Source organism: Osmerus mordax, chromosome 28 (genome assembly GCF_038355195.1).
Source record: "Osmerus mordax isolate fOsmMor3 chromosome 28, fOsmMor3.pri, whole genome shotgun sequence".
Lineage (NCBI taxonomy): Eukaryota > Metazoa > Chordata > Actinopteri > Osmeriformes > Osmeridae > Osmerus > Osmerus mordax.
Genome location: NC_090077.1, coordinates 4,297,897 through 4,322,220, shown reverse-complemented (window position 1 = coordinate 4,322,220; position 24,324 = coordinate 4,297,897). Strand labels below are relative to the sequence as shown.

Genomic DNA, 24,324 nt, shown 5'->3' with positions numbered 1-24,324 from the left:
GAGGGGACATAAAACAGTTGATATGCTTTCACACTGAGGGAAGCAGTGTGAAAGCACCCCTTTCACACTGAAAGGGGTGCTTTCTCACCCCTTCTCTCTACTAGAGAGAAGGGGTGAGAGAGAGAACAAACAGCTGTGCTTATCAGACTTCAAAATAGCCTGTACTCTAAATTCCATAGAAGGACTGGAAAGAAACATTTATTTACCATTTATTTACCATTTATTTAATGTGTATCATCGTGGCTCTCTGCAACTCCAAAACAGTGTTCCGGGACTGTACACAGAGGCACACTGCCCCCTCATGGTCAGAAGTAGTATTTGCGTCACCTACAAATCCCCTGTTGTCTGAATTGTGTGATATTCACTTGTAAACGTGATGTTGTCGATAAATTAGTCAGGTCCCATCCGGTGACATGAGGAGTCTCAAGGGACACAGGGGTATTGTAAGGGTCATGGGGGAGCTGGCCACGTACCACGTCAGTCTCGTCCATGACCAGTATTCCCAGTTCACCCACAGGGCTGGCACACCACATCTACACGGCCATCAGCGCGCGTCATCCGCTCATTAAGCACACCTGTGTTAGCAGCTCAAGCTTATCGGGCCACGTCCGATGAGGCGGCATTTAAAGGATACGCACACACTCACCCGCGGTTGCTGTATGGTCAGTGCTGCTGCCATCCCCTTCTCCCCCTTTGCTGTCTGTATGTTCTATCCACCAGGGGGATCATATCTGCATTGCTCCCTGTCTCATATTTCATATATGTATGTGTCGCATCGAGGATGGAGGGAGCGCTTCCCTTAGATTCATCCACTCCGCCAAAGTCAAACCTATTTCCATGTCCATGGTTATCAATACGTTTTCAAATCGAATACGCGAGTGTCTTGGCTGAACTGAAGGAAACGAATGTCAGTGGATAGCGGTCGTGTTTATTCACCGGAAGATCCATTCATCCCATTCCTCTCGTCGTGTGGAGGAAAAAGTGCTCGGGGAGAAAGCAGTCGTTTTGCCCACCTGCCAGCTCGCCCGCCTGACCATCCATCCTGCAGTCACTCGACGCACCTTGACTGAGCGAGCTTGGCACTCTGCCTGCCTTCCATTTCCACGCTCCACAGTACCTGCTTTTCTCTCTCCTCAGCGGCGTGCTGTTCCTGGGAAGGACTTACGACGTTGTACCCTCCACCTGAGCACAGCCCGTGCCTGAAGACCGACACGCCACCCCCCCGGAACTTCCATTTCATGCTCTTCAGCCTGCAGGATGAATAGTTTTAATCGGTCCGTTTATAGCTGTATAGGAGGGTGTCGTGGGGACAGGCTGAATCACTGGTGTGTGTCGGAGGGATATCGACCGACGTGGTGGACAGGGGTTGCTGGACTCGGGTGCGTGGGGGCCGCACTTCAAGATGGGAACCGCCAAGTGGCGTCCCCGAACCTGGGTGCAGCAACCAGCGGCTCTCCTGGCTAAACTCAGTCAGCCTGAGAAGACTAGGGCTACTTACCGGACTGATCCCTTTTATGCAAACAGTGTATGAATTCTTTATGTGCTGGGGATTATGTTTCCATCTGTACTTTAAGGTCGATAAATATCCCTGGAGGAGTCTTCAGTGGTAATGTTGACAGTTTGACACGTTACCTCCCTCTGAGTATCCTTCTGCTTGTCAAGTCTTTCTGAATATACAGCGTCTCACCCAGTTAGGAATGCTTGGTGTCTGAGACTTTGGCGTCAGCACTACGTTACCCATGTTGCAAAGCACAATAACAACAACACACAGCACTACCTCATCTAAAGCACTTCTCATCTCTTAGAATATTCTACGTCCTTTCAATGACCCTCTGAACGGCTTCTTTGCTGAAACCCCTAAAAGGCAGTAGTGGTAGTGTGTAGTGTATAGTGTATCTTGAAGTATGCAGTTTACAGTGTATATCGAGTGTATATGTTGTCCCAGAAGGCCTGAGTTAGTGTACTGCCACTCCACATAACAGTCAGGCTGGCAGCTTCGAGTCCACTTCAGCATTTTCCGGAAAGACCTCCCTCGGGTCAACACAAGTGGTGTTGATGGGATGGACAGAGTGTCTCCTGGAGAGAACCCCAGAGAGAAAAGCCCTCCCTGGGACACGTCAGAGAGAGAGGAGAGAGAGAGGGGAGAGAGAGGGGAAAGGGAGAGAGGGAGAGAGACAGAGAGAGACACACACACACACACAGAGAGACACACACAGACACCGTGACCGTGAAGGGAGCGAGGGGAGAAGTCCATCCAGGGATGCAAAGTCCACATGCCAGACAGAATGCCTCCATGTTGAAAACAAGGACAGCTAAAATGTCATTGTGATATATTTGTTTAGCAGACACAGATCTAAAGAGCTGAACAAGGGGCAGACTTTGAACCTGTATACTGTATTCGCTTTTCATGATACAGGACAGTAGGTGGACAGAACATCCCTGTGGCTCGGTAGGAAGGAACAGAGTTGGTGGATGCATGTTTGGTCCTCCCATGGGTCTCCTTCAGGTGGTCCCTCGTCTCAGGCTGAACGCGAGGCCCTCGCAGCCTGACAGCCTGTCTCTTTCACAGACAACCAAGCACAGCAGAGAGCCTCACCATGGTGACATTTACCCAGGCTTCTCCTCCTTGTCCTTCTCTACAGCGTTATTCAATAAGATAAAGGACCCCCGTCTGTAGCCCCTTGGCTTAATCGAGGCCGCAAAACGTGTTTACGGGGGGTGAATGTGAAAGAAAGCCAGTTTCTGTGATATTTTTCATCTGGCTGGAGGGTGAATTGATTTTCTCTTTAAATAGCACCAGAAGACCTATTCATTAAAAACACCAGAGAGTAAGGGTGGGTGAGTCTGTGATCAGGAAGTTGGATCAATGACCATTTTTCAAGGTAATGAACATGTTCCCCGTGATAAATCGTCGTGTAATGGTAAGCGAGTAGGTAGGGCAAAATTACCTGTGTCATCCTCTCGCTGTCTCAATATCATGTGTGTCTGTGCGTGTGTGTGTGTGTGTGTGTCTCTGTGTGTATGAGAGAGAAAGAGAAACAGAGAGTGAGAAATTGTGTTGATATGGCTTGTGTTGGCCTAGAGATATTTTCACTGGTTGGTCACAGTTATAAATGAAGATCATCAGATTATGTCCCATAAAACTAACTCTTAATCAAGATCCCCATCTAGTGGTCAAATATAGACATTGTTTTTACTCTATGATAAAATATTTTTGACTTGGGAAGCATCATAAAACAAGTTCAAAGTAAGAAAGCACAACATGTTTAATAGAATAGAATAAAACGTTATGGTTAATTCAGTATTTTTCTCTGGAACCACCCTCTAGTAAACAGATCACATACACTACAGTCTCACTTAACACATTCCACATTTGTTCTTAACTTTTACTAAAACCTTAAAACACATTCACTCACAACTGAACTGTCCCACTGCAACAGACGGAAATAAATATATCGAGACCGTTTCCATTGATTGTGTTTTTTGTGTTTCGTGGTGCAAGATGGAACAAACAAGTGTTTGAACATGTTGTTCTTGGCATATGAGCTTCTCCGATCCTCTCTTGAAGATGTAGAGGGTAGGACGGGTTGCCAGCAACAAGTCTGCGCATTTTGTGGGGGTGTCTTTCTAGAACAGACCACAGTAATTATAAATAAGGAAGATAACAAAGACACAGAGAAAGAGCCGGTGGACATCACAGAGCACACTCAGAGGCTGCCACTCTGTCTTGGCCAATTAGGCTTCAGCCTGAGTCACATGACCTGGAGCGTGAGTCACATGATGGCGATTATGAGGACGAGCAGCGTCTGTGTGTGATCTGCCCTGCCACTGGGCTCACAAGCATCAATGCTGTAAAAGTGACATGTTCGAGGGTTAGACTTAACAGCCGACCAACGAACCGTAAAAGCACATTTCAACCTGCAGGATTCTAAATCTCAAGGCTCTTACTTGTAATGGGATTTGAACCGTAGCCACAAGGGTACAGATTCTACACTGTAGCAAACTGAGCCACAGGCACTATTGTGTTAGAAAGTGTGTTTGCGTGAGTACGCTAAGTGACTAAAGTGAATGGGATTTTATACAGTGTCAAAACGCAGTCTCACAATATCGATCAAAATACAACTTCTCAACACATGACGCAAGAAATCCAATCCTACTGCTTACTGCCTACTGTAAGCTCAGACCTTAGGGGTCCTTGAGGCTTTTTTGGTCCCCATGAGATGTGAGGCATGTATACTAATTTTCAGACATTTTGGCATCACGTTGAGAAGGCAAATTTTGAGTGAGGAACAGAAGGGTTCATCTCTTAAATTGAAACCTTCTGTTCCTCGCCAAAAATGTTCCTTCTCGACATTTTTGGAAAGGAAAGAAAAAGGTGCAGCGTTCTCTTGAATAAAATCAAAAAAGAGAGAGAGAGAGAGACTCAACTCTGTCCGTCCCTACGGAAAGAGAACAAGGCCATCTTCTGCTTCCGGAACACAAAGCATCATTCTCTTCAGCGTGTCCTCTCCCACCTCACCCAGAGCCAACAATCACCTCATCACGTAGCAACTCTGTTCCAGACGACCCCTCACCCTCTCTGCCCTGTGTCTCCGCAGGGACCAGCGACCCCTATGTGAAGTTTAAGATCGCGGGGAAGGAGGTGTTCCGGAGCAAGACCATCCACAAGAACCTAAACCCGGTGTGGGACGAGAGGTTCTGCCTGCTGGTGGACAGCCTGAGGGAGCCGCTCTACGTTAAGGTACATTTAGTCATTTATTTTCATTTAGCAGACGCTCTTATCCAGAGCGACTTACAGTAAGTACAGGGACATTCCCCCCGAGGCAAGTAGGGTGCAGTGCCTTGCCCAAGGACACAACGTCATTTGACACAGCCGGGAATCGAACTGGCAACCTTCAGATTACTAGCCCGACTCCCTCACCGCTCAGCCACCTGACTCCCTAGTAGGTTCACGGCAGGAGCCACACACAGCAGTCTGTGGACACGCGTGTGTTTGGGATCCGGGTCCTTAACGCTCCGTTTCTCGGCTTCCCTTGGAATTACTGTGACTGTTTACATATTACTACAGAGCACCCACTTGTGGTTGGTGTGAGTATGGACTTTTGCGGTTGAATTTGGGAGACGTTTGCCGTGTTGGTAACAGTGCTGTTGTGTTGTTGTTCCAGGTGTTTGATTATGACTTTGGCCTTCAGGATGACTTCATGGGGTCTGCCTACCTTTACCTGGAGTCACTGGAACACCAAAGGTCTGAAGGACATAACCACCCAATCCTTCACTCTTCATCCTTTATCTCCCTCATTTCTCTCTCTCTCTCTCTCTCTCTATCTCCCTTTTTTCTCTCTCTCTCTTTATTGCTTTCCAGTGACAGTAGTTTTCAGAAATTATTCAACACTGCCCCCTAGTGTTCTTTTATGGATACATACATAATCATACAGTGCAATTCTGCTGACTGCTGCTTACAGTTTTTCTCAATTGCTAAAACACTAAAACCCATTGGCTGAACAAAGTTCTCAGTTGCCTGAACTCATTTAGCTAATTGTGCAATCTGTTGTCAATACCTTAAACCATTTCACATGGTAAAACACAATTTGCACATCTCACTTTTCAGCAAAACTCTAAAACACATACTCATTCTCAAAACACATTCTGCACTCTAATGCACATGTCATCCATACTGGTGAACACAAGTGGCAACAATCAATTACAAATAGAGAAAACATGTCATTGATTAAACACAACCACTCAAAATTGATTTAACTTGTTTTCAAATGATGTGACACAACCAATATAAGCCAGTTCAGAGAGCAAACAGGTTGTTGAAGGTGGAAAAATATAGCTTGTGATGTCGAAGTGCTCTGGCCTGACCCAGCCCAAAGATAAGAAGAAGCACATTGATTACAAGTTTACTCCTTAGATATTTGTCCCTTTCAGTATTGTATACTGTAGTACAGTGCTTTGTTGACTATATACTGTACAATGAACACATTGTATGGCCCTGAACATTGTGCTTTCCATTTGTTACAGTAACAGTACTGACTGCTCAATAGATTTTGACTGGTTGCAGGTTCATATCAACAAAGAGAGAACAGTATCAGAGAGACAAAGGACATGTTTGTGAGATGCAGGGTACAGTACTGTATAGGGTACAAGCAGGAGAAAGGATTTTTTTTTGTTGCAAAGAGCAAAGCAGAGTATTAATTTCTGATCAATTTTGAGCTACTATGCTAGAACATGTTTTTGTTCATCATAGACAATGACAGATACATGAGAACTATATGTTTTGAACAATGTGTTTTCTATTTTTTGGTGTATTGTTTACTGACTGCTTGATAGTGTATATCGTTTTGATCACTTTGTTTATGATTTGAGAGCAGTGTTTGACTTTGAGCCCAGATAAATCTGTTTTGAGGTGAAAGTTTCCTTTTGCATACGATTCAGAGGTTTTGTAAATAGTGCTTAAAGATGAGGTTTAGTGTTCACAGTTTGAGAAAATGGGTCACCGTTTCAAGAAATGTGTCTTAGCAATCGAGAAAAACTGTAATGAGTTAATGTATAATACAATTATAACATTGAGCTTTGTTTAATATATGTTTTGGTGTGACATTATCCCTCTTCTACTTCGAAGGACCCTTGACGTGACCCTTGATCTTAAGGACCCCCAATATCCTGATAATGACCTAGGCACCCTTGACCTTGCTGTCACTCTGTCACCGAAAGAGGGGGACTTCAGGGAAGCTGTAAGTCAAGTGTCTCTCGCTGTCTCTCTCACTGTCTCTCTCTCGCTGTCTCTCTCTCGCTGTCTCTCTCTCGCTGTCTCTCTCGCTGTCTCTCTCTCGCTGTCTCTCTCTCTCTCGCTGTCTCTCTCGCTGTCTCTTTCTCCGTCCTCTTTAGTAACTACTCTCCTCATCACTCTTATCTCTCTTTCTCTCTCCTTGACAGTCCCTCTCTCTCCTTCTCTTTCTCTGCTCCACCCCCCTCTCTCGCTTCCTCAGTCCCTCCCGCTCTCCCTTGTCTTATCCTCCCATCTCCTATCTCACCTCTCTTTCCTGTGAAACGTGTGTATAATCACTCATCTTGTGTGCCTGACTCCTACCGATAACGAGAGATTTAGTAAGAGGAACATGCGAAAAACAAGGGGAGACTGAAGTCATACTCTCTATTGTTGTCACACTGAGTACTGAGTGATTTGTACTGTACCTACACCACCACCAGTCGGGGCTCATGTTTATATACAGCAGGGTAGCATTACATGGTGTAGTCTAATTGAGCATGCCGTGTATTACAATGGAGTGTGTAGTGATTGTTAACTGAGTTTTAGAGCAGTGTGAGTTTGTCTACACGGGAGTAAGATGCTAACATTGACGGAGAAAGTGGCAGTTTTGTCCCTTAACTGAAAGTTTGATCTGGAACTACAGAAACTGCTCAAGAGGACAGCCTGTAGTTGAACTCGAACCTGGATGCATCCAGCTTTCGACTCGGAAATTAATTCACACAGCTCGAAATAAGATCCTCGGCGCATATCACACTCGCGGAACACACAAACGGGGGGAAAAAAAGTATTCCATGTTCAAAGAGTGCAGGATTCTGTCTCTCCTAATTATGTGGGTTCTTTCCTCTGTGGACGTGCTCAGTGTTTCAGAGTCGTATTTATTTCTGTTCAATTATTTGTTTGGTTAATTGGACCCCTGCATGTTTGATAAAGAACAAGGCAGAGTCCAGAGGGAAATGTTTTATTCTCTTTGATCTGATGTCTTCATTCTGCTGCTTATTTGGTTCAGAAACTCCACATTTGACAGAACAAATAAACTCTATTTAGGTTAAGCATCATTTTGGTTCTCTCAAACTGAGATAAAAGAGCACAAGGTTACTGTGATGGAATTAGTTTTGGGTTTCACTATCGCCACCTACTGGCCCAAATCGAAACAACTCCAAATCTATTTTATGGTCATTCGTACTACATGGATTCTGATGTAAGGGTTGAGAAGGACTGATTCTCAAGTTATATGCAGCATATTATGTAGGGCACCAAAAATATGATCAACCATTTGTTCAGGAGCACTGTTGAACAGCCAGCTAAGTACATCTGCTAAATGTACAGTGGCATTTTCCACCACTTAGTGTGCAGGAGGACTGCATGTTGTCCATGAGAGAGTGTGTGTGTGTGTGTGTGTGTATGCAAGCATGTGCATACAGTATGCCCGCACACACACGCCGCGCGTGCAGCAAGGTGGCTCGGAGTGGGTCTCTTCTAATGGATTTCCGATCTGGCAGAGCGGCCCGAGTCGGATCCGAGCGGCCGCCCCATGACCCCTCTCCCTGTCCCCCCTCGTGGTGAACTCTGACCTTTCAACACCGGACAGGTGCGACAGGAAAGGGAACGCTCTGTAACGGCTTTGTCTCATTTTCAGCTTTTAAGAAGGAGCGGGAAACGAACTAGTAAGGTAATCCACACGCTCACACACACCCACGCTCACACACTCACTCGCCTGGCCTTCGACAACCTAATGCCCCCCTTCACAACCCCCCCCCCCCCCCTCAGCACCCCTCCACTGTTGTCCTGGGTTACTGGTGGAGCCTCGATGTGTCCATCTTTATCAGTTTCCCCCCCCCCGCCCTTCCTGTTTCCTCGCTCCACCAGCTTTTATTTTCCACACGCTGCAATATACAGTCCAGACCCGCAGCTAACATGCACGCTATGCTGAGGGGAGGAGTGGCTTATTCTTCCTACGCCCCCTCTTATCGTGAACTCACTGGAATAGAAAGGAGGGCAATGCAGCTGTGCACACAACAAACACACGTAAACACACACACACAGAGTACAAACGCCCCATCTCACCTGAGCCAAGCAGTGCACTGTCAGACTTTCGAAAGACAAGCTTGTCCCAAACACTTGCTTTAGGCAGCAGACACGGTGTATTGCAGCTGTCGGGTGAGGAAATAAAACCTCCTGTGTTCTTATGTGTATACTTTTTTGTCATCGTTCACCCTCATACGGTCCCCTCTCCCTCTGTGAAGAGCAATGTGGTGGAGACGGGCACTGAATAGAGGGAGGACCGGGTGGTATGAACCTTCAGACTGGTGTCACCTAATGGATCCAGTGCATTTGTGTTAGGAGGGCAGGATGGTCTCACTTGGGCCCCTGCCCCTCCTCTCCATCGATCCCACATCCTGTTTACGTTTCCATCTTTCCCTGGCCGCAGTGACCTTTGACCCGTCGCTTTTCTTCCGCCCTTCCTGGTGTTGGCTGTCTTGTTACCTCATCCCAGCAGAAGGCATGCTGGTCTGGGCTCCTCTCATTGGCGCATGCATGCCCTCATACCTGGTCCTCAGCCAATGGTTATCTGTGTCACCTAAGATATGTTTTTGTTTATACCATGGTGCATTGCACAGTAGCCCCAGTTACTCCCTTAGAGCTCAGAAGCAGATCTCTTTGAGATCATAATGTGAGAAATACAATTTCTGATAGACAAAAAAGTTGCCATCTTTTTTCCCTCCAACGGCAAAGGCCTGCCTTTTGGGTGCGGCAAAAGTTTGAGGTAATACAGAGACACAGAAACATATTTAAGTGTTTTCTGGTCGGCGTTGGGCAGGCGTCCTGCTGTAGTGTTTCCCCAAACCAACCCTTTGAAGCTCCAAACTGGGCCATCCCGCATGTGACTCGGGAATTAGCTCTGACGCTAACTAGCTACTGTACTTCCCTAGCACGCCCTACTCTTGGGTGCGTAAACGCCTGCCTGGCTTCTCGAGCAGTTATTTTATACTGCACCCCACTTCTCTTTAATCGTGTTGGACTCCAAAGAATACAAACTATGCAAGAACTAATATAAGATGATTATGACCAAAATATAATTACATTTTCTGTTGTCTGTATTAGTTCAGAAAAGCTAAACGTCTTAGTCTGTTCAGCCCCCTCACTTCATCCAAAGTCTTGGCTTTTTGTAACTTGTAACAGTTCATATATACAGGGCTTTGTATGAGCTCCCTTGCATAAACTATTTATTTCATTGTGGCATTCCAATCCAGCGGTTTTTCAGCTCATTGTCTTCCGTGCTCCACTTTAGCTATGCACCGTTTTACTTCCTAATCCACATCGGCCATGCCTTTTACGTAATCAGAGCGATGTTGCAACAAAACAATAACGATGCCTCTCAATTAGGCTTCAGCTGCAATGAGGAGTTAGTATAGGCCTGCCACTATTAGCAAAACAGCGAGTTGACATGGCTGCGAGACCGATCGTGAGTTCTGCATGGGTGGTTGTATCCGAGGGAGCCACTCGCATTGTTTAATGTCTGGAGAATGGAAAATGAAGAGGTTTCGTCTTCAGATCAAAGCGCTGCACTTGTGCGGCAGGGTTTTGTTCAGAGTTTAATGAAATTCAAGCCAAACAAAGATGCTGCTAATGAGGCTTCCTAACGAGGCAGGGAGACAGGGAGATAACTCGGAGCGATGTGTTTGTTTGACAAATAAGTACCCCGTCTTTGTTTTTTGGGAGCCACTGCAGCATGACTTTCGGAGGGGTTAAAATAGGCCTGTAAGCGATTAGAAAACTGCCTGAAAACGTTCCTAAACTAGGGGGAACCATCAAAGAGAATTAGTAAATACAGACAATATTGCTGAGTGGATTTGCTCAGTCTATTCAGAAGCAATCAGTCAAAGTCTAAGGGCCCAGTCATTGGCCCTTGTTTGTGTACGTGTGCGTGTGTGTTTGTGTGTGGCGTCTGTGTGTGTCTCAGGACACTGATGCTGTACTGCAGGTCCACACTTATGTTCCAGTGGTGATCCTCAGCATGCCTGGAGATCACTTCCCTCCGAGCCCAGTCTGTTCAGATGCTCTGTGTTTCACTGTGATCTGTGATCGCCTACCTCTGCCTGCACCTCTTTGTGTTGCCGTGGCGCCTGTGTGTCCGTTGTGTCTGTGTGTTCTTCCCGCTCAGTCCACGGACCCCTGATACACTGTCATCGATGCCAGGAGCTCATGTACTCATTTCTCTGCGTGTGTGTCTGTGTGTGTGTGTGCGTGTGTGCGAATACCTCCAGCAACAGAGTATCCGTCTGTCAGATGTACACAAGAAAGCTCAGCTGTGGAGGGGAATAGTGAGCATCAGTTTAATAGAAGGTCGCGACCTCCAGCCCATGGACACCAATGGCCTCAGTGACCCTTACGTGAAGTGCAGACTGGGCCATCAGAAGTACAAGAGCAAGGTACTCCCTCGCACTCTCCCAGGAAAACATTGACCTGTAGAATCCAAAACGTCCAACACCTATGGCCATTGCTGAACCGTCTGTGGGAACGAGTCACAGACTCGGTACGTTTGCACGTGTCCTAAAGATCGAAAACACACACACACACACACACACACACAACTTCCATCCACAGACGATACCGAAGACTCTGAGCCCCCAGTGGAGGGGAGCAGTTTGACTTCCACCTGTACGAGGAACAGGGGGGCTACGTCGACATCACCGTCTGGGACAAAGACGCAGGCAAGAGGGATGACTTCATGGGCAGGTGGGCCTCACACACACACACACACACTAGGGTGTGGGCTCTCTTCATCCAAGCCCCCAGCCATTACCTGCTCAGTCAACGTGTTTTCACTCATAGGCCTAGTGCTGTCCTCCACTGTGTGTGTGTGTGTGTGTGTTGGTGTGTGTGTGTGTGTGTTCCAGGTGTACGAATAGACCTGTCAGGCCTGAGTAAGGAGCAGACACACAAGCTGGACCTGCCCCTGGAGGAGGGCGAGGGCGTCCTGGTGCTGCTGGTCACCCTGACCGCCTCGGCCGCCGTCTCCATCTCCGACCTCTCGGTCAACATGCTGGACGACCCCCACGAGAGACACCAGATCCTGCAGAGATACGTGAGGTGTGTGTGTGGGGGGGGGGGGTGTCGGGGGACCTTAACCACAGTCTCCAGCAGCACGGTCTCGACTGCCCCCTCTTGTGGTTAAACGAGGCAACAGGTCTCCGGTAGCCTGTCGAATCACCCGCAGCCGACGTTGGTTTTTTGTTCCGGCCGCTTCGCAAACTGGGAGAGCCTCCCCGTTGCGGCAGCTCTGCTGTCGGGAGCGCGTAGGATCGACGTAGCGCTAGCTTCACGTCGACAAAGGCGCGGAGCTGAAAAGAGAAAGGACGGGATGAGAGGACGAGGAGGGAGGAGGAGAGCGGAGAGAGAAGACATTGACAGGGTCCATTGAGACTACCTGAATGCCTCCTTCCACTGTCTCTTGTGGTCTGGCTGTGCCTGTGTGTGTGTGTGCGCGCGCGTGTGTGTACGTGTGTATTGTTTCTATGGCCTCCTGAGGCCCCCCACACAAGACCCTCCACCCATCCCTTTGTCTCAACAAGGCTAACCCCTCCCCCTCCCCCCCTCTCTGCCTGTCACTCAGCCGTCGCACCCACACGAAACACACACACACTCGCGTGTGCATGACGCACGCGTGCACAAACGAACACGTGCACAGCTCCCTCTCTTTGACAAGGCCGAACCTCTTGGGTTACCGAAATTCCGAGGGCATGTTTAGCGCAGGCCTGCAATCACAGTCGTGTATACAGCGACGCACTGCCTGTTCTCCCACATTAACAAAGAGTTCCTGTCGCTCTCATCTGGACGCTGGGATTTGTCTCGCAGTGATCGCGCCGCGCTCAAGCGGCCTACTTTGTCTGCTCGAGTGGGCGTGCTTGATTGGGATCCTGTAAACATTTGTTTCTACGAGCGTTTGTTTGTGTGAGAATGCGGAAACCAAAGTGTGTGTGTGTGCACGTCTGTAAACTGTGCTCTGATTTAAGTTTGAACATCCTGCCGGGCGGCGTGTTTGATCTTTCCGGGAAAAACACTCCACGGGCCAACACACGGGCGCGTGACCTACATACCCACGGCGACGCCTCATTGGCCAGCCGCGGCCGAGAGCTCTCGGCGCCGCAGTGGCGCCGGGACTTCAGTAGGGGGAGCTCCAGGGCCCGAGGCAGACGCCAAGCCACTCCTCTCGCCCACACGCAGGACGAGGGCGGGGAGGGGATCCTCCGTGTGTGCGTCTGTGTTTGTGTGTGTAATAAAGAGGATAGGGTAAGGGGCGAGGGTTGCCGAGGGAGACGGTGTAAAATCAAAAAAAGAGGGGGGGCGGGGGGGTGGGGGGGGGGAGAAAAGCTATTTCACCTTTCACGACTCCACCCCCTTTTTTTTGGGGGGGGGGGGGGCTCGGTTAAAGCAAAGACCTTTTTTCCTCCATCTTTCCTCGCCCTCTCGTTTCCCGCTAGTCACCGTCCTTGCTACCACCTGCTCCCTGTCGCCTGTCTGCGTGGCCAGCGAGGTGGGTGGGGGGGGGGGGGGTGGAGGGAGAGAGGGATGAGGCAGGGGGACAGCGAGGTGGGTGGGGGGGGGGGGGGTGGAGGGAGAGAGGGGACAGAGGGGATGAGGCAGGGGACAGCGAGGTGGGTGGGGGGGGGGGGGTGGAGGGAGAGAGGGACAGAGGGATGGGGGGGGGGGGGGTGGAGGGAGAGAGGGACAGAGGGATGAGGCAGGGGACAGCGGGGTGGGTGGGGGGGTGGTGGAGGGAGAGAGGGACAGAGGGATGAGGCAGGGGACAGCGGGGTGGGTGGGGGGGGGGGGGGTGGAGGGAGAGAGGGACAGAGGGATGAGGCAGGGGACAGCGAGGTGGGTGGGGGGGGGGGGGTGGAGGGAGAGAGGGACAGAGGGATGAGGCAGGGGACAGCGGGGTGGGTGGGGGGGGTGTGGAGGGAGAGAGGGGACAGAGGGATGAGGCAGGGGACAGCGAGGTGGGTTTGAAGAGGACTCCAGTGTCCTCTCTGTGCTGGCGTATTCCTCTCCACCGATGCTCTTCAGTAAGAGAATGTAATACAGATGTACCTTATCAAGACCCGCGGATAAGCGCAAGTGCTGCTATACTAATGATGCACAGTACTCCCTCTAGTGTTGTGTGTGTGTGTGTGTGTGTGTGTGTCGACGCACGAACGCGTGAGGCATTGCTCTGTGACCACCGTGTTCGCTGAGGATGTCCATCCAATCAACAGCACCCAGCACCACTAATGACACACACACCACCCTACCACATCACACTTAGGGGGGGGGGGGGGGGTGCGAGGGCTTTATAAAGTGCGACACGTTGTCATCGCGGCGCGCCGTCGCCTCGGCCAAGCGGCAGACGGGACATCCCGACGCAACGACAACAAGGAGCGAACACAATGAGAATCCCTCCGACCCCCCCCCCCCCCACCCCCACCCCTGCCCGGAACATCATTAAAGCTGCACAGACGTATCAGATGACATTCAGCTGGCTGGCAGAGGGGGGTTAGGGGGGGGGGGGGAGTGGTTGGTAATGGAAGTGGCAACAATATTTAAAACGTTCACCAGCTGATTCCCGACCCCCCCCCACCCCCCCCCCCCCCAACCCCCCAAGAACTGTGAGGTCCCAGTGTGTGCCTAGAGTTGTGTGCTCTCCCTAATCCCACCCCTCTTCCTATTGAAGGGAAACTGATAAACACACAGCCGAACGCCTCAGCCCTCCTCCTCTCTCTCTCTCTCTCTCTCTCTCTCTCTCTCTCTCTCTCTCTCTCTCTCCTCTCTCTCTCTCTGTCTCTCTCTCTGTCTCTCTCTCTGTCTCTCTCTCTGTCTCTCTCTCTGTCTCTCTCTCTGTCTCTCTCTCTCTCTGTCTCTCTCTCTCTCTCTCTCTCTCTCTCTCTCTCTCTCTCTCTCTCTCTCTCTCTCTTTCTCTCTCTCTCTCTCTCATCTCCCCCTCATCATGGGTCTCTGTGGTCTGGACACAGGATGTTTCTATGGAGTCCCCTGTCTTGAAGATGGGGGGAGGTAGAAGAAGACATTAATGTGTGTGTGTGTATTTAGCTGTGTGTGTGCGTGTCACCCTACCTTGCCACCGTACTATCCCGTTTAGGATGGTCCATATCGAGTTGAGCTCACCATGAGCTCCTTATTCAGCTCGATGTACTACGGTGCATATCACCGCTGATGAACGGAGACCCTCCAGTGTCCCAGCCTGTCACCTGGTCGCCCCCGTGCCTCCACATCCCCTCTGTCTCTCCATCCCTCCATCCTTCCACACCTTCCCCCCCCCTTTCTCCCTCCCTCCGTCTCTCCCTCCATCCGTCCTCCCTTCCTCTGCCAGCGTGGGTACTGGGACTGATGCATACTAATGGGGGAGGAGGATCCGGGCTAATGGCTTCTAATGGTCCTGGGGTGGGAGGGTGGGGTGGGGGTGGGGGGAGGGAGGGGGGCAGGTTGACCTCTTCTGAAGTGGTGCCACTCCACGCCACCCCTTCCCTGACACTTCCCCATAACTCTCCCCCCCCCCCCCCCCCCCCCCCCCCCCACAAACACACCTCAATTCCAACTATGAGAGGACCCGCCATGAAGAGAGGGGGGGAACTTGAAACAGGGAGGGAGATGGAGGGGGAGGGAGGGAGGGAGAGATGAGGACTGGGTAGGTGGAGTCGGAGGAGGAAGCTGTTAGCATTCCATTTTTATTATGACATTTCACAGTCATCCGATTTAATGTCCCCTGACCGGGTTTGTCCGGCCGCGAGACGACGAGGACGAAATGTTATTTGGCGCGTTGATAAAAGGTGAGGCGTCTGCCAGATGACAGCGAGTCATAAGGCTTCGGCGGCGCTGACATTCATTTTCCCCCACAACAGAGATGGAATAAGACGTCACGGTGACAAGCTGTCAGTCAGCGCCGTGGAGCCCCTCCCGCCCCTCCCCTGCATCTCGCCCTCATCCTGTGCGTCCCCCCCCCCCCCCACAGAGCCAGCAGGGACCACGGTTGGGAGGCGGGGGGGCTTCTCCCTCAGTAATGGGGCTCTGCTGAACCCAGGGCTCCTCGTCAGTCCAGTAGCTGAGTGAGGGGGGGTTGGGTTGGAGGGTGGGAAAATATATTCTAGAGCCTTTCATTAAAAAAATAAAGAGGCCTCATCTCCTGAGCTTTTCAATCTCTCTGCCTGTCTATTGAGGCGGCCTGAAAAGCCAGCCGCACAAATCAGAAATTCCTCTGCTATGGAAATGTTCCAGCTTCACAAATCAGCCATGTTTTTTTCCCTCTCTCTCTCTCTCTCTCTCTCTCTCTCTCTCTCTCTCTCTCTCTCTCTCTCTCTCTCTCTCTCTTTTCCTCTCTTTCTCACCCCCCTTTTAGGCAATCCCCAATAATCACAAATAACAAGCTGTCGTATCTACAGAGAAATCATGTATTAAACTTCTGTGGAGAGTTTTTTTTTTCTCCTTCCTTCTCCTCTCATCTTCTTTCTAAGGCTTTTGGACAATAATATCTCTGGAAACAGCCAGAGTCTGACAGAGTTTATAATGAATTAAGTCTGTAGCCTGGCCCTGACTCGGAAATTTAAATTATAATTACTCCTCTGGGTATGGAAAGGGTTATTGCCAGAGAGAGAAATAAATTGAAGTGAAGTACATTTTCATTGCTTTTAAGACATGCCAGCACAACTCTCAATCCAGGCCTCATTGCAGGTCTTTCACTGTGTGTGAGTGTGTGAGTGTGTGTGTGTGTGCGCAAACTCTCCCTGTGCTTTCGTGGGCATACAGGCGTGTGTGGGGATCGAACCGGCTTATTGTAGCCCTCTCGTTGACCTCGTCCTCCCTGTTCTGTCCTCCGCGTGTGTTTGAGTGTTCGTGTCGAACACTGGCAGCCTGGCTGCCCGTGCAGCCGGTCCTCTCTGCTCTCCCTCGGTGTGTGCCGTCTGCCCGGCCCGCCCAGACATGGAGACCTGCCGTGCCCTAATTGAGAGCTTTTAAAGGGCACCTCGACGAAGCCGGTCTCCACGTACTGAATGGCTGGTTCCCCGACTTGTCAAGATGGGTCTGCGTGTGCATAACATGTTACTAACGTTCGTACAGATCTGGGTCCGATCAGTGTTCTGTAAGGAGCTGAGGGGTGTGTGTGTGTGTGTCTGCAGACACTAGGGCAACCAGTGTCTCTGTGATGGTCCCAGTAACTATGATATCACTGCCAGTCATGCCTCAGTGAAGGAGGCTGAGGTCCAGAACATGTCTATTATCAGTTTAATGCTCTCTCTCCTCACACACACAAACCTAAACTTGACAGAAAATGGCATCCTGTTTTTGTCTCTGTTTCCACCCCTGACCCCCTGACCCTCAGAGTCTTCTGCGGTCCTTCCACAACCTGAAGGACGTGGGCATGGTCCAGGTGAAGGTCATACGGGCGGAGGGGCTCATGGCAGCAGACGTCACAGGTACGACTGCAAACACCTCCTGTACCTTCCTACTGTACAACCAGTTCACTCTGCAACTTTGTCCATGTCGACGACTTGTAGGAACAAGTCCACTGTCTCATGTAAGTCACTCAGGTGGAAAACAGGTCGAAAGCAGGCAGACAGCGGGCGGACAGCCGGCCAGGGGTGAGTTGTTGAATCGATGTCCCAGCGAACGCGTTCTGATCGAGGACTGCCCCAGTGATTCGTGGAGGGAGCACTAGTACTGAATTAAGCAGGACCACACAAACGCACACACACACACACACTTCCTCATTTTTGGAAGTGATACACGGCCCCTCATTTAAATGTAGCCGAGGAGCCCTTATCTGAGCTCCAGACTCTCCCCAAAATATTTCTCTCGGCTTCGCGTCCTCGTTTCTCCATTAATTCTTGGTCTTAATGAGGTGTGTGGTGGACAAGCCCAGTTTCTCAAAGTGTGCGCTATCTAGTTTCGCAAAAGTCCGAGACTTGTGTGGAGTTTGGCTTTGTTCAGGCGGAGCCGGTTTCGCACGCACACACATGCGAGCGCGCACGTGCACACTCATTCATTTGGTTGTAGCTGATATCCACTTAGCATACAGTAACAGCAGGAACAGGGGCCAATGTCTCCATCTTGGTTTTCGGAGAGGTAGAAGGAGATGCAAATCCCCCTTCTGCGTGGAGCTGACCTCATTGCAGAACTCATCTCTCAGTCTGAATGTCACGGATTGTTCCGGAACCACGTGCCTTACCCAACAGTAAAGAACCTTGTTGGCCTGTTTGTTCATTGTTTATCTCACCTCCTGCTTCGACAGAGCTCTGGAGGGACACTCATGTCGCTCGTGTTTTCTGGTCTTTTCAGTATTTTATCATCAACAGGAATGCCATTCACAAATGTATCCAATGACGCATTGAATCCACCACAATGTTATCCAAAGCCTGTCGCTTTCACCCCACAGAAATATGGCCCTTTGAAACAATTTTGTCCGATGGAGAATGCGACTCCTCGTTTGCGAGCCTCTCAGCGTGTAGAGTCCTTGAAGCGGCATTGTCGGGAAGAGAGGCGGGCGCGCTGGGCGCGGGGTCAAGTGGTGGACATTTTCTGCGTCTCCTCCCTCTCTCTGAGTGGCCCTGCTCTCCTGCAGCCCGCTCCAGCCTCCACAGACAGCTCGTCCAGGTCGACACATTGTCCAGTCGGTGACCCTGAACTTACAGCTTTTGCATTGTTTGTTGGATGCGGGTGTGTGTGTGTTTCTGAAAGAGAGAGAGAGAGAGAGCGTGTCTCTCTCATGAGCTCTAATTTCACACCCCGAAATTCCTCTGCGGCCCCCATACAGATTGAGATACAATACGTTTCTAGGAGCTCTCCTAGGTCCTCACCACACACACCCTCACAGCAGGCCAGCCTGAACAGCGGGGTCAGCACAAAGGTGACAGGACACTGGGGAGGGTCCTGAGAGAGGAGAAAGAGGTGGTGAAAGAGAGCGTGGACACCATTCCACTCTTATCCACCTTTCCCTTTGGTTCGTCTCCCTCTGCCTCTCCCCCCCCATCACTGCTAATTGAGGGGGTTTAGTGGAGTGCCTCAACTCCAGCCCTGCAGAAGAAGTGACAACAAGCCTATAAAACCAACAGTCCCCTTTGTGTGGCTGCTCTCATCCACGCCAGTGGCTCCCATACAGTTAGAGCCATTCAGATGAACGCACCCACGGCTTCGCCTCTCAACAAAGACACCACCACCACCACGCCCCCCCCCCTTCTCAATCTGCCGCACCAATATCCTATCTATTAATATAGGACCTTTATCAACCTGAACAAACACATAAAACCGAAAGTTGAAGCCTCTGTAAATAACGTCCACTTTGAGGGGGAATATGTGTTTTTTTTCGCGAGAGAGGGAGCGCTCGCCAGACGAGAGGGTAATACTAATGAATTGTGACGGTATGGAGGCAGAGAGGGCGTCAGACAGGACAGCATATGGTCGTCCTCATCTCGACATCCTTCACAGGCCCGTTCTGTCTGCGAGGCTCTTTTAATAAGATCCCCTTCAGCCAAGCTCTGTTCGTTCAACACGCTTATCTAGTGCCGGGGATGAAATGAGTTTGAAGCTCTTGCCGTGAACCCGCCCAAGATACTCAGACTGAACCCAGGGAGAAGCTTTGGTTGGCCGTACCTGGACATTCGGCGCGGCGCTCAATCCTGACCGTGTAATTGGCTGAGACAACCGCCTCTGGTGCTCGCCAATAAGGTGAAAGTTCATCTCTGCTGACAACTGAGCGCCATAGCGACCGAGCATGCATATCATTAAAGCGTGATATAGTTTGGGGGAGATTTTTTTTTTGCCTCACCAATTATTTTCCATTAATTAATTTTAAATGATTGGGATTTAATTTGATAAGGGCCATTTCACAACTCCTTTCTGGACCCTGTGACTGGTGAAAGAACATGATGTGTATAAATTGAGATATATGAGAAATTATACGAGAAATCTCTCAATTTCCATGTCTGCAGAAGTAGATGCTAGTAGATGCTTATTTGTAATTTAAACGGTTTAGAATGAAGTTGTCGGAATTCACAATAAGGTACACATTCTTAGCAAGCTCTGTGTTTAATTGTATTCCTAAATACATTATTCAGTGTAGTGACTAAAGTTGTTCCGTAGGACTGAGCTTTCCATATCTTGAAGCAGAGCAGATCAATACATGCCAGTATTAGATGTGAGAGGCGACACCTACGACAGAGCATTGATCACGCTGACATTTATTCAGCGCACCCGCAAAATGTCCTGCCCTTGTCACAACATTTAAAGAAACTCACACCAATCAATGAAGCTATACAGTCTCCGTCAACACAGGATGGACTGGTGTCAGGGCCTCCGATATACTTCCCTCTCAACCAAGTTAGTCCTAAATATTAAATACAATTCAATATTAGTTTCCTCATGTTCCTACTTTATTAAATTGTTGCATAATATACTCGTCATCGGCTATATGACATGTACTACTAGTTAAATTTATTCTTGGGAAGATGGCATATATTAGTTTTTTTTTTTTCTTCTCTCTTTGACCTAGCTTTTAATGGTGATATGCTTGAACAAACAGCAAAATTGTTCCCAACAGTTTTGATAAAAGTAAAGATCAAAGCTGGAATTAAGAGTTTGTTGTTATGAATTCCTTTTTTTTGAGGAAGAAGGCAGGCGGGGGGGCGCTGAGCTGGAGTCACAGGCCTTTCAAATTACAAAGAAGCAGTTACATGTATATTAGAACACAAACAGAGAATATATAGGACATTGATTTTGATTAGAGCAGCGGGCTTCTCTCTTGAGAAGTGTTCAGCTCTAATATTAAATATCCTATGGCACATTTTCGAAAATGTGTCTTTTAACTTCAAACTTTTGTTGAGTGCCTCCTTTAGAAGTGCAGTTAATGAAAATAAGCAAAATAACCTGATAAAATGTGTATGTTTGATTATATAAGGGGAAATAGTGTATGTTAAAATACACAATAGAACCTTGGGTTTAGCCATTGTGTTGTCTTTGAATTTTATTCAAGATATAAAAGCAAAAAGATGCCGGGAACAACCTGAATCTATATATGTCTTGGGAGTACATTCATATAGTATATATGCTTAAACAGCATTAATTTAGAGGGACGTCGGAGCACATCAATATGTCAAGCAGATATACAAATGGACGTCCTTATGAAATATTGAACGGGCGTCAGGCGTTCCTCCGGCCACGCCACGCGTATCCTAGAAACCCGGTGGAGTCCTCCACTTCCTGCTCCGCTCTGCTCTATCTGTATTGGACTTGTCACCAGCTTCCTCAAACTGGGTTGGGGCGACCCTGTTTGTCATGTCTTCTTTTATTCGATCCCCCCCCCTCCCCCCCTGTCCTCCACGCCCGTGGTTGCCGTGGCGCTGCTTATCTGCCTGCATGTTGGACTCGGTGCCTCTGCTGTGGCACCAGAAAGAAATGAACGCATCACATCCTCACAATGGTGATAAATGGGTGATGGAGCTGTCGTTTTCTTGAAGACGGATGGGACTGAGCCAGACACACACACACACACACACTTGGGCTGGTTTTAAGTATAATTCCTAGACTCCCTTCTGGCTGTTTCTCTTCCTGTCCTGCTCCTTTTATCAGCCATAACATCCCTGTCTACACTGTAGGCCAGCTCCACTGGATTACACTCCAGTAAATAACAGAGGGAGAAAGATATATTTATATATATATATATATATATGAGAGATATAGAGAGACAAGATAAATGTAATATGACTCCTCATTTATCTCCACATTACTTTTATGCCCCCTATTTCTCCTTTCTCTCTCTCGGACTCGCTCTCTTTCACTGTACCCTTTTTCTTTCTCTCTCCCCCTCCGGTTCCCTCCCTCTGTCCCCCATCTGTCCCCCCCCCTCACAGGGAAGAGTGACCCGTTCTGTGTGGTGGAGCTCAGCAACGATCGGCTACAGACTCACACTGTCTACAAGAACCTCAACCCTGAGTGGAACAAGGTCTTCACCTTGTGAGTGACAGCTCTGGGCTGACACACACACACACACACATTATAAAGACATCAAAGCTACACTTTCTATAGTGTTATTTTCCTGGTAACACTATAGAACTGATGCACAAACTAATGTTACACCACAACATACAATAAACTGGAATATTATAATATATATAATGTTTTATTGGCATATTTTGTTAAATACCATTCCAGCCACACGTGCCTGCATTACTTGGTGTTCAAAGTAATCTTTGTGAACCCATATTTTGCACCAAAAATTAATTATCAAAGGGAAAAATATGTTTTGAATTCAGAGGTGAACTAGTGTTCCCTTATCTGACCTTTCACTGGTCAAATGTGGTTTTATATAAATCATTTAGATTGACATGCTATTGCTTTAATTGGATTCCTTTTGTGACCACGGCGAATACACCAAACACATTTCTAAAGAATACACCAGTGAATTCACGTGGAATACTAGGTAATTTAGCCACCCTTCCAGTGAGCATCTCCCGCCGTAACCTCGTTTCGTTTCATCAGCCAAGTCGGCGCTAGCCTACATTTCAAAAGATGACATTTCACTGCGGCTACGCCATCCCTTCTACACTTCTCACACACAATTTACGCGGAGCCCAAAGGTCATATAGAAAGAAGACGGTGGTTCTCGTAGCCGTGTTGTAGATGTGTTGAATATGTCGTAGCCGTGTTGTAAGTGTGCGTGTGCGCGTGTGATCTCTGTGTGGGGCCGCAGTAACGTCAAGGACATCCACTCGGTCCTGGAGGTCACCGTGTACGACGAGGACCGCGACAGGAGCGCCGACTTCCTGGGCAAGGTGGCCATCCCACTGCTGAACGTGAGTCGCTGCTACCCCCCCCCCCCCTCTCCCCCCCCCCCCCTCTCCCCCCAGAGGGAGAGACGGACAGTCGAAGAAATCCCAGGATGAAAGGTAATGTAACGTAGGAGAGAACCGAATGAGAGACAGCGAAGAGTCAGGGGCCGACACGACACGGCACCAAACAAAAAAACTGAAATATACACAAACGCGTCATTTCTAACGCCCCAATGCATAAGTGGCATGTGATGGCGCGTGTGAATGCACATGGCTTGTGTGTGTGTGTGTGTGTGTGAGCGCCTGTGTGATTCCCCAGGATGGTTAATTCCTCCCTGACAGACAGCGAAGTGCGGCTGTGGTAATGAACAGGTACTTGTCAGAGTTGCCGCGGTTGTTTTGGGCTGCGCTGTCAGAAGCAGCCGCTGGGGTTCAGAGGTGACCCCGGGATGGGATTCAGCAGGGGAGCAGCCAGACAGACGCCTGTCATGTGTCCTTCTCTCTTCCCCCACAGATCCAAAATGGAGAGCGCAAAGCCTACGCCTTGAAAAGCAAGGAGCTGACAGGACCAACGAAAGGGGTCATCTTTCTCGAAATAGACGTGGTTTTCAACGCCGTGAGTCGCTCTCTCTTTTTTTCGCTCCGAAAGTCCCCTCCCTCCTTTATTCCGTATCCGTCCCCGCCCATTCCTCCCCCCCCCCACCGCTCTACTCATGCTCTGTTGTCTTCATTCTGTTTGTAACCCCCCCCCCTTCACCCCTCACATAACCCCCCCCTTCACCCCTCACATAACCCCCCCCCTTCACCCCTCACATAACCCCCCCCTTCACCCCTCACATAACCCCCCCCCTTCACCCCTCACATAACCCCCCCCCTTCACCCCTCACATAACCCCCCCCCCTTCACCCCTCACATAACCCCCCCCACCCCCCCCCTTATCCCTCATCCTCGTTTTTCTCTTTTTTCTTCGTCCTTCTTCCTTTAATGATCTAAGACTCCCACTCTGCAGCCTTTGTTTGCCCGTTCGTTGTCACTGTGTGTGTCCCAGCGGCGGCCATCTTAGAGCCGTGTGTGAGGGGAAGCGTTGTCGCTTGCCTGGCCTCCCATGGCCTCTGCGTGGGCTTGCCAACACAACAACAACACTCCCGTCTCTCCCTGTGAAACCTCTATTCCAGGCGGCACGCAAGCCCACCGACTTCATTTGCAGTTGACATTAAAACTGTACAGATTAACAATTCGCCTACGAATACATGTGTTGACAATGTAAACAAATGATGTTAAAGCGATTTTATTCACGCAGGCAGCTTGTGAAGTTCACTGAAGGGGTACAGGATGTGCTGATGTGTGTGTGTGTGTGGCCCTAGGTAAAGGCAGGCCTTGGAACCCTGATCCCCATCGAGCAGAAGTACATCGAGGATGAGCCCAGAGTGTCCAAACAGGTGGGTCCCGACCAGAACACGATCCGAACCGTCAACGGATCAAAACGCCCGACCAGGACACCCAGCCCAGCGTAGCGCACGACAAGCGCTGCCCCCAACCGTACACACACAGTACACACACACAGTACACACACAGTACACACACTGTACACACACTGTACACACACAGCACACACACAGCACACACGAGGAGGGAGTCGTGCCGCTTGGCCGCGCAGCCCGGTCCGGTATGTTCCGTGTCAAGTTGCCAATATACCCCCCTCATCCCCTCCCCCTCCCCCCAGCCTCTCTCTCTACCTCCAAG

The 24,324-nt window shown here is 49.5% G+C and overlaps 1 protein-coding gene across 1 annotated transcript in view; it reads left to right on the top strand.

The window, feature by feature from the left end:
- mctp1a (multiple C2 domains, transmembrane 1a) overlaps window positions 1-24,324 on the top strand; it is a 94,778-nt gene that overhangs the window by 38,058 nt on the left and 32,396 nt on the right. Inside the window, 14 exon segments of the mRNA XM_067231215.1 lie at window positions 4,599-4,741; window positions 5,166-5,245; window positions 6,626-6,746; window positions 8,409-8,441; window positions 11,038-11,202; window positions 11,378-11,410; window positions 11,412-11,509; window positions 11,671-11,677; window positions 11,679-11,858; window positions 17,142-17,235; window positions 21,664-21,766; window positions 22,503-22,605; window positions 23,096-23,197; window positions 23,946-24,020. Coding sequence (XP_067087316.1) covers window positions 4,599-4,741; window positions 5,166-5,245; window positions 6,626-6,746; window positions 8,409-8,441; window positions 11,038-11,202; window positions 11,378-11,410; window positions 11,412-11,509; window positions 11,671-11,677; window positions 11,679-11,858; window positions 17,142-17,235; window positions 21,664-21,766; window positions 22,503-22,605; window positions 23,096-23,197; window positions 23,946-24,020 — 1,337 coding nt within the window.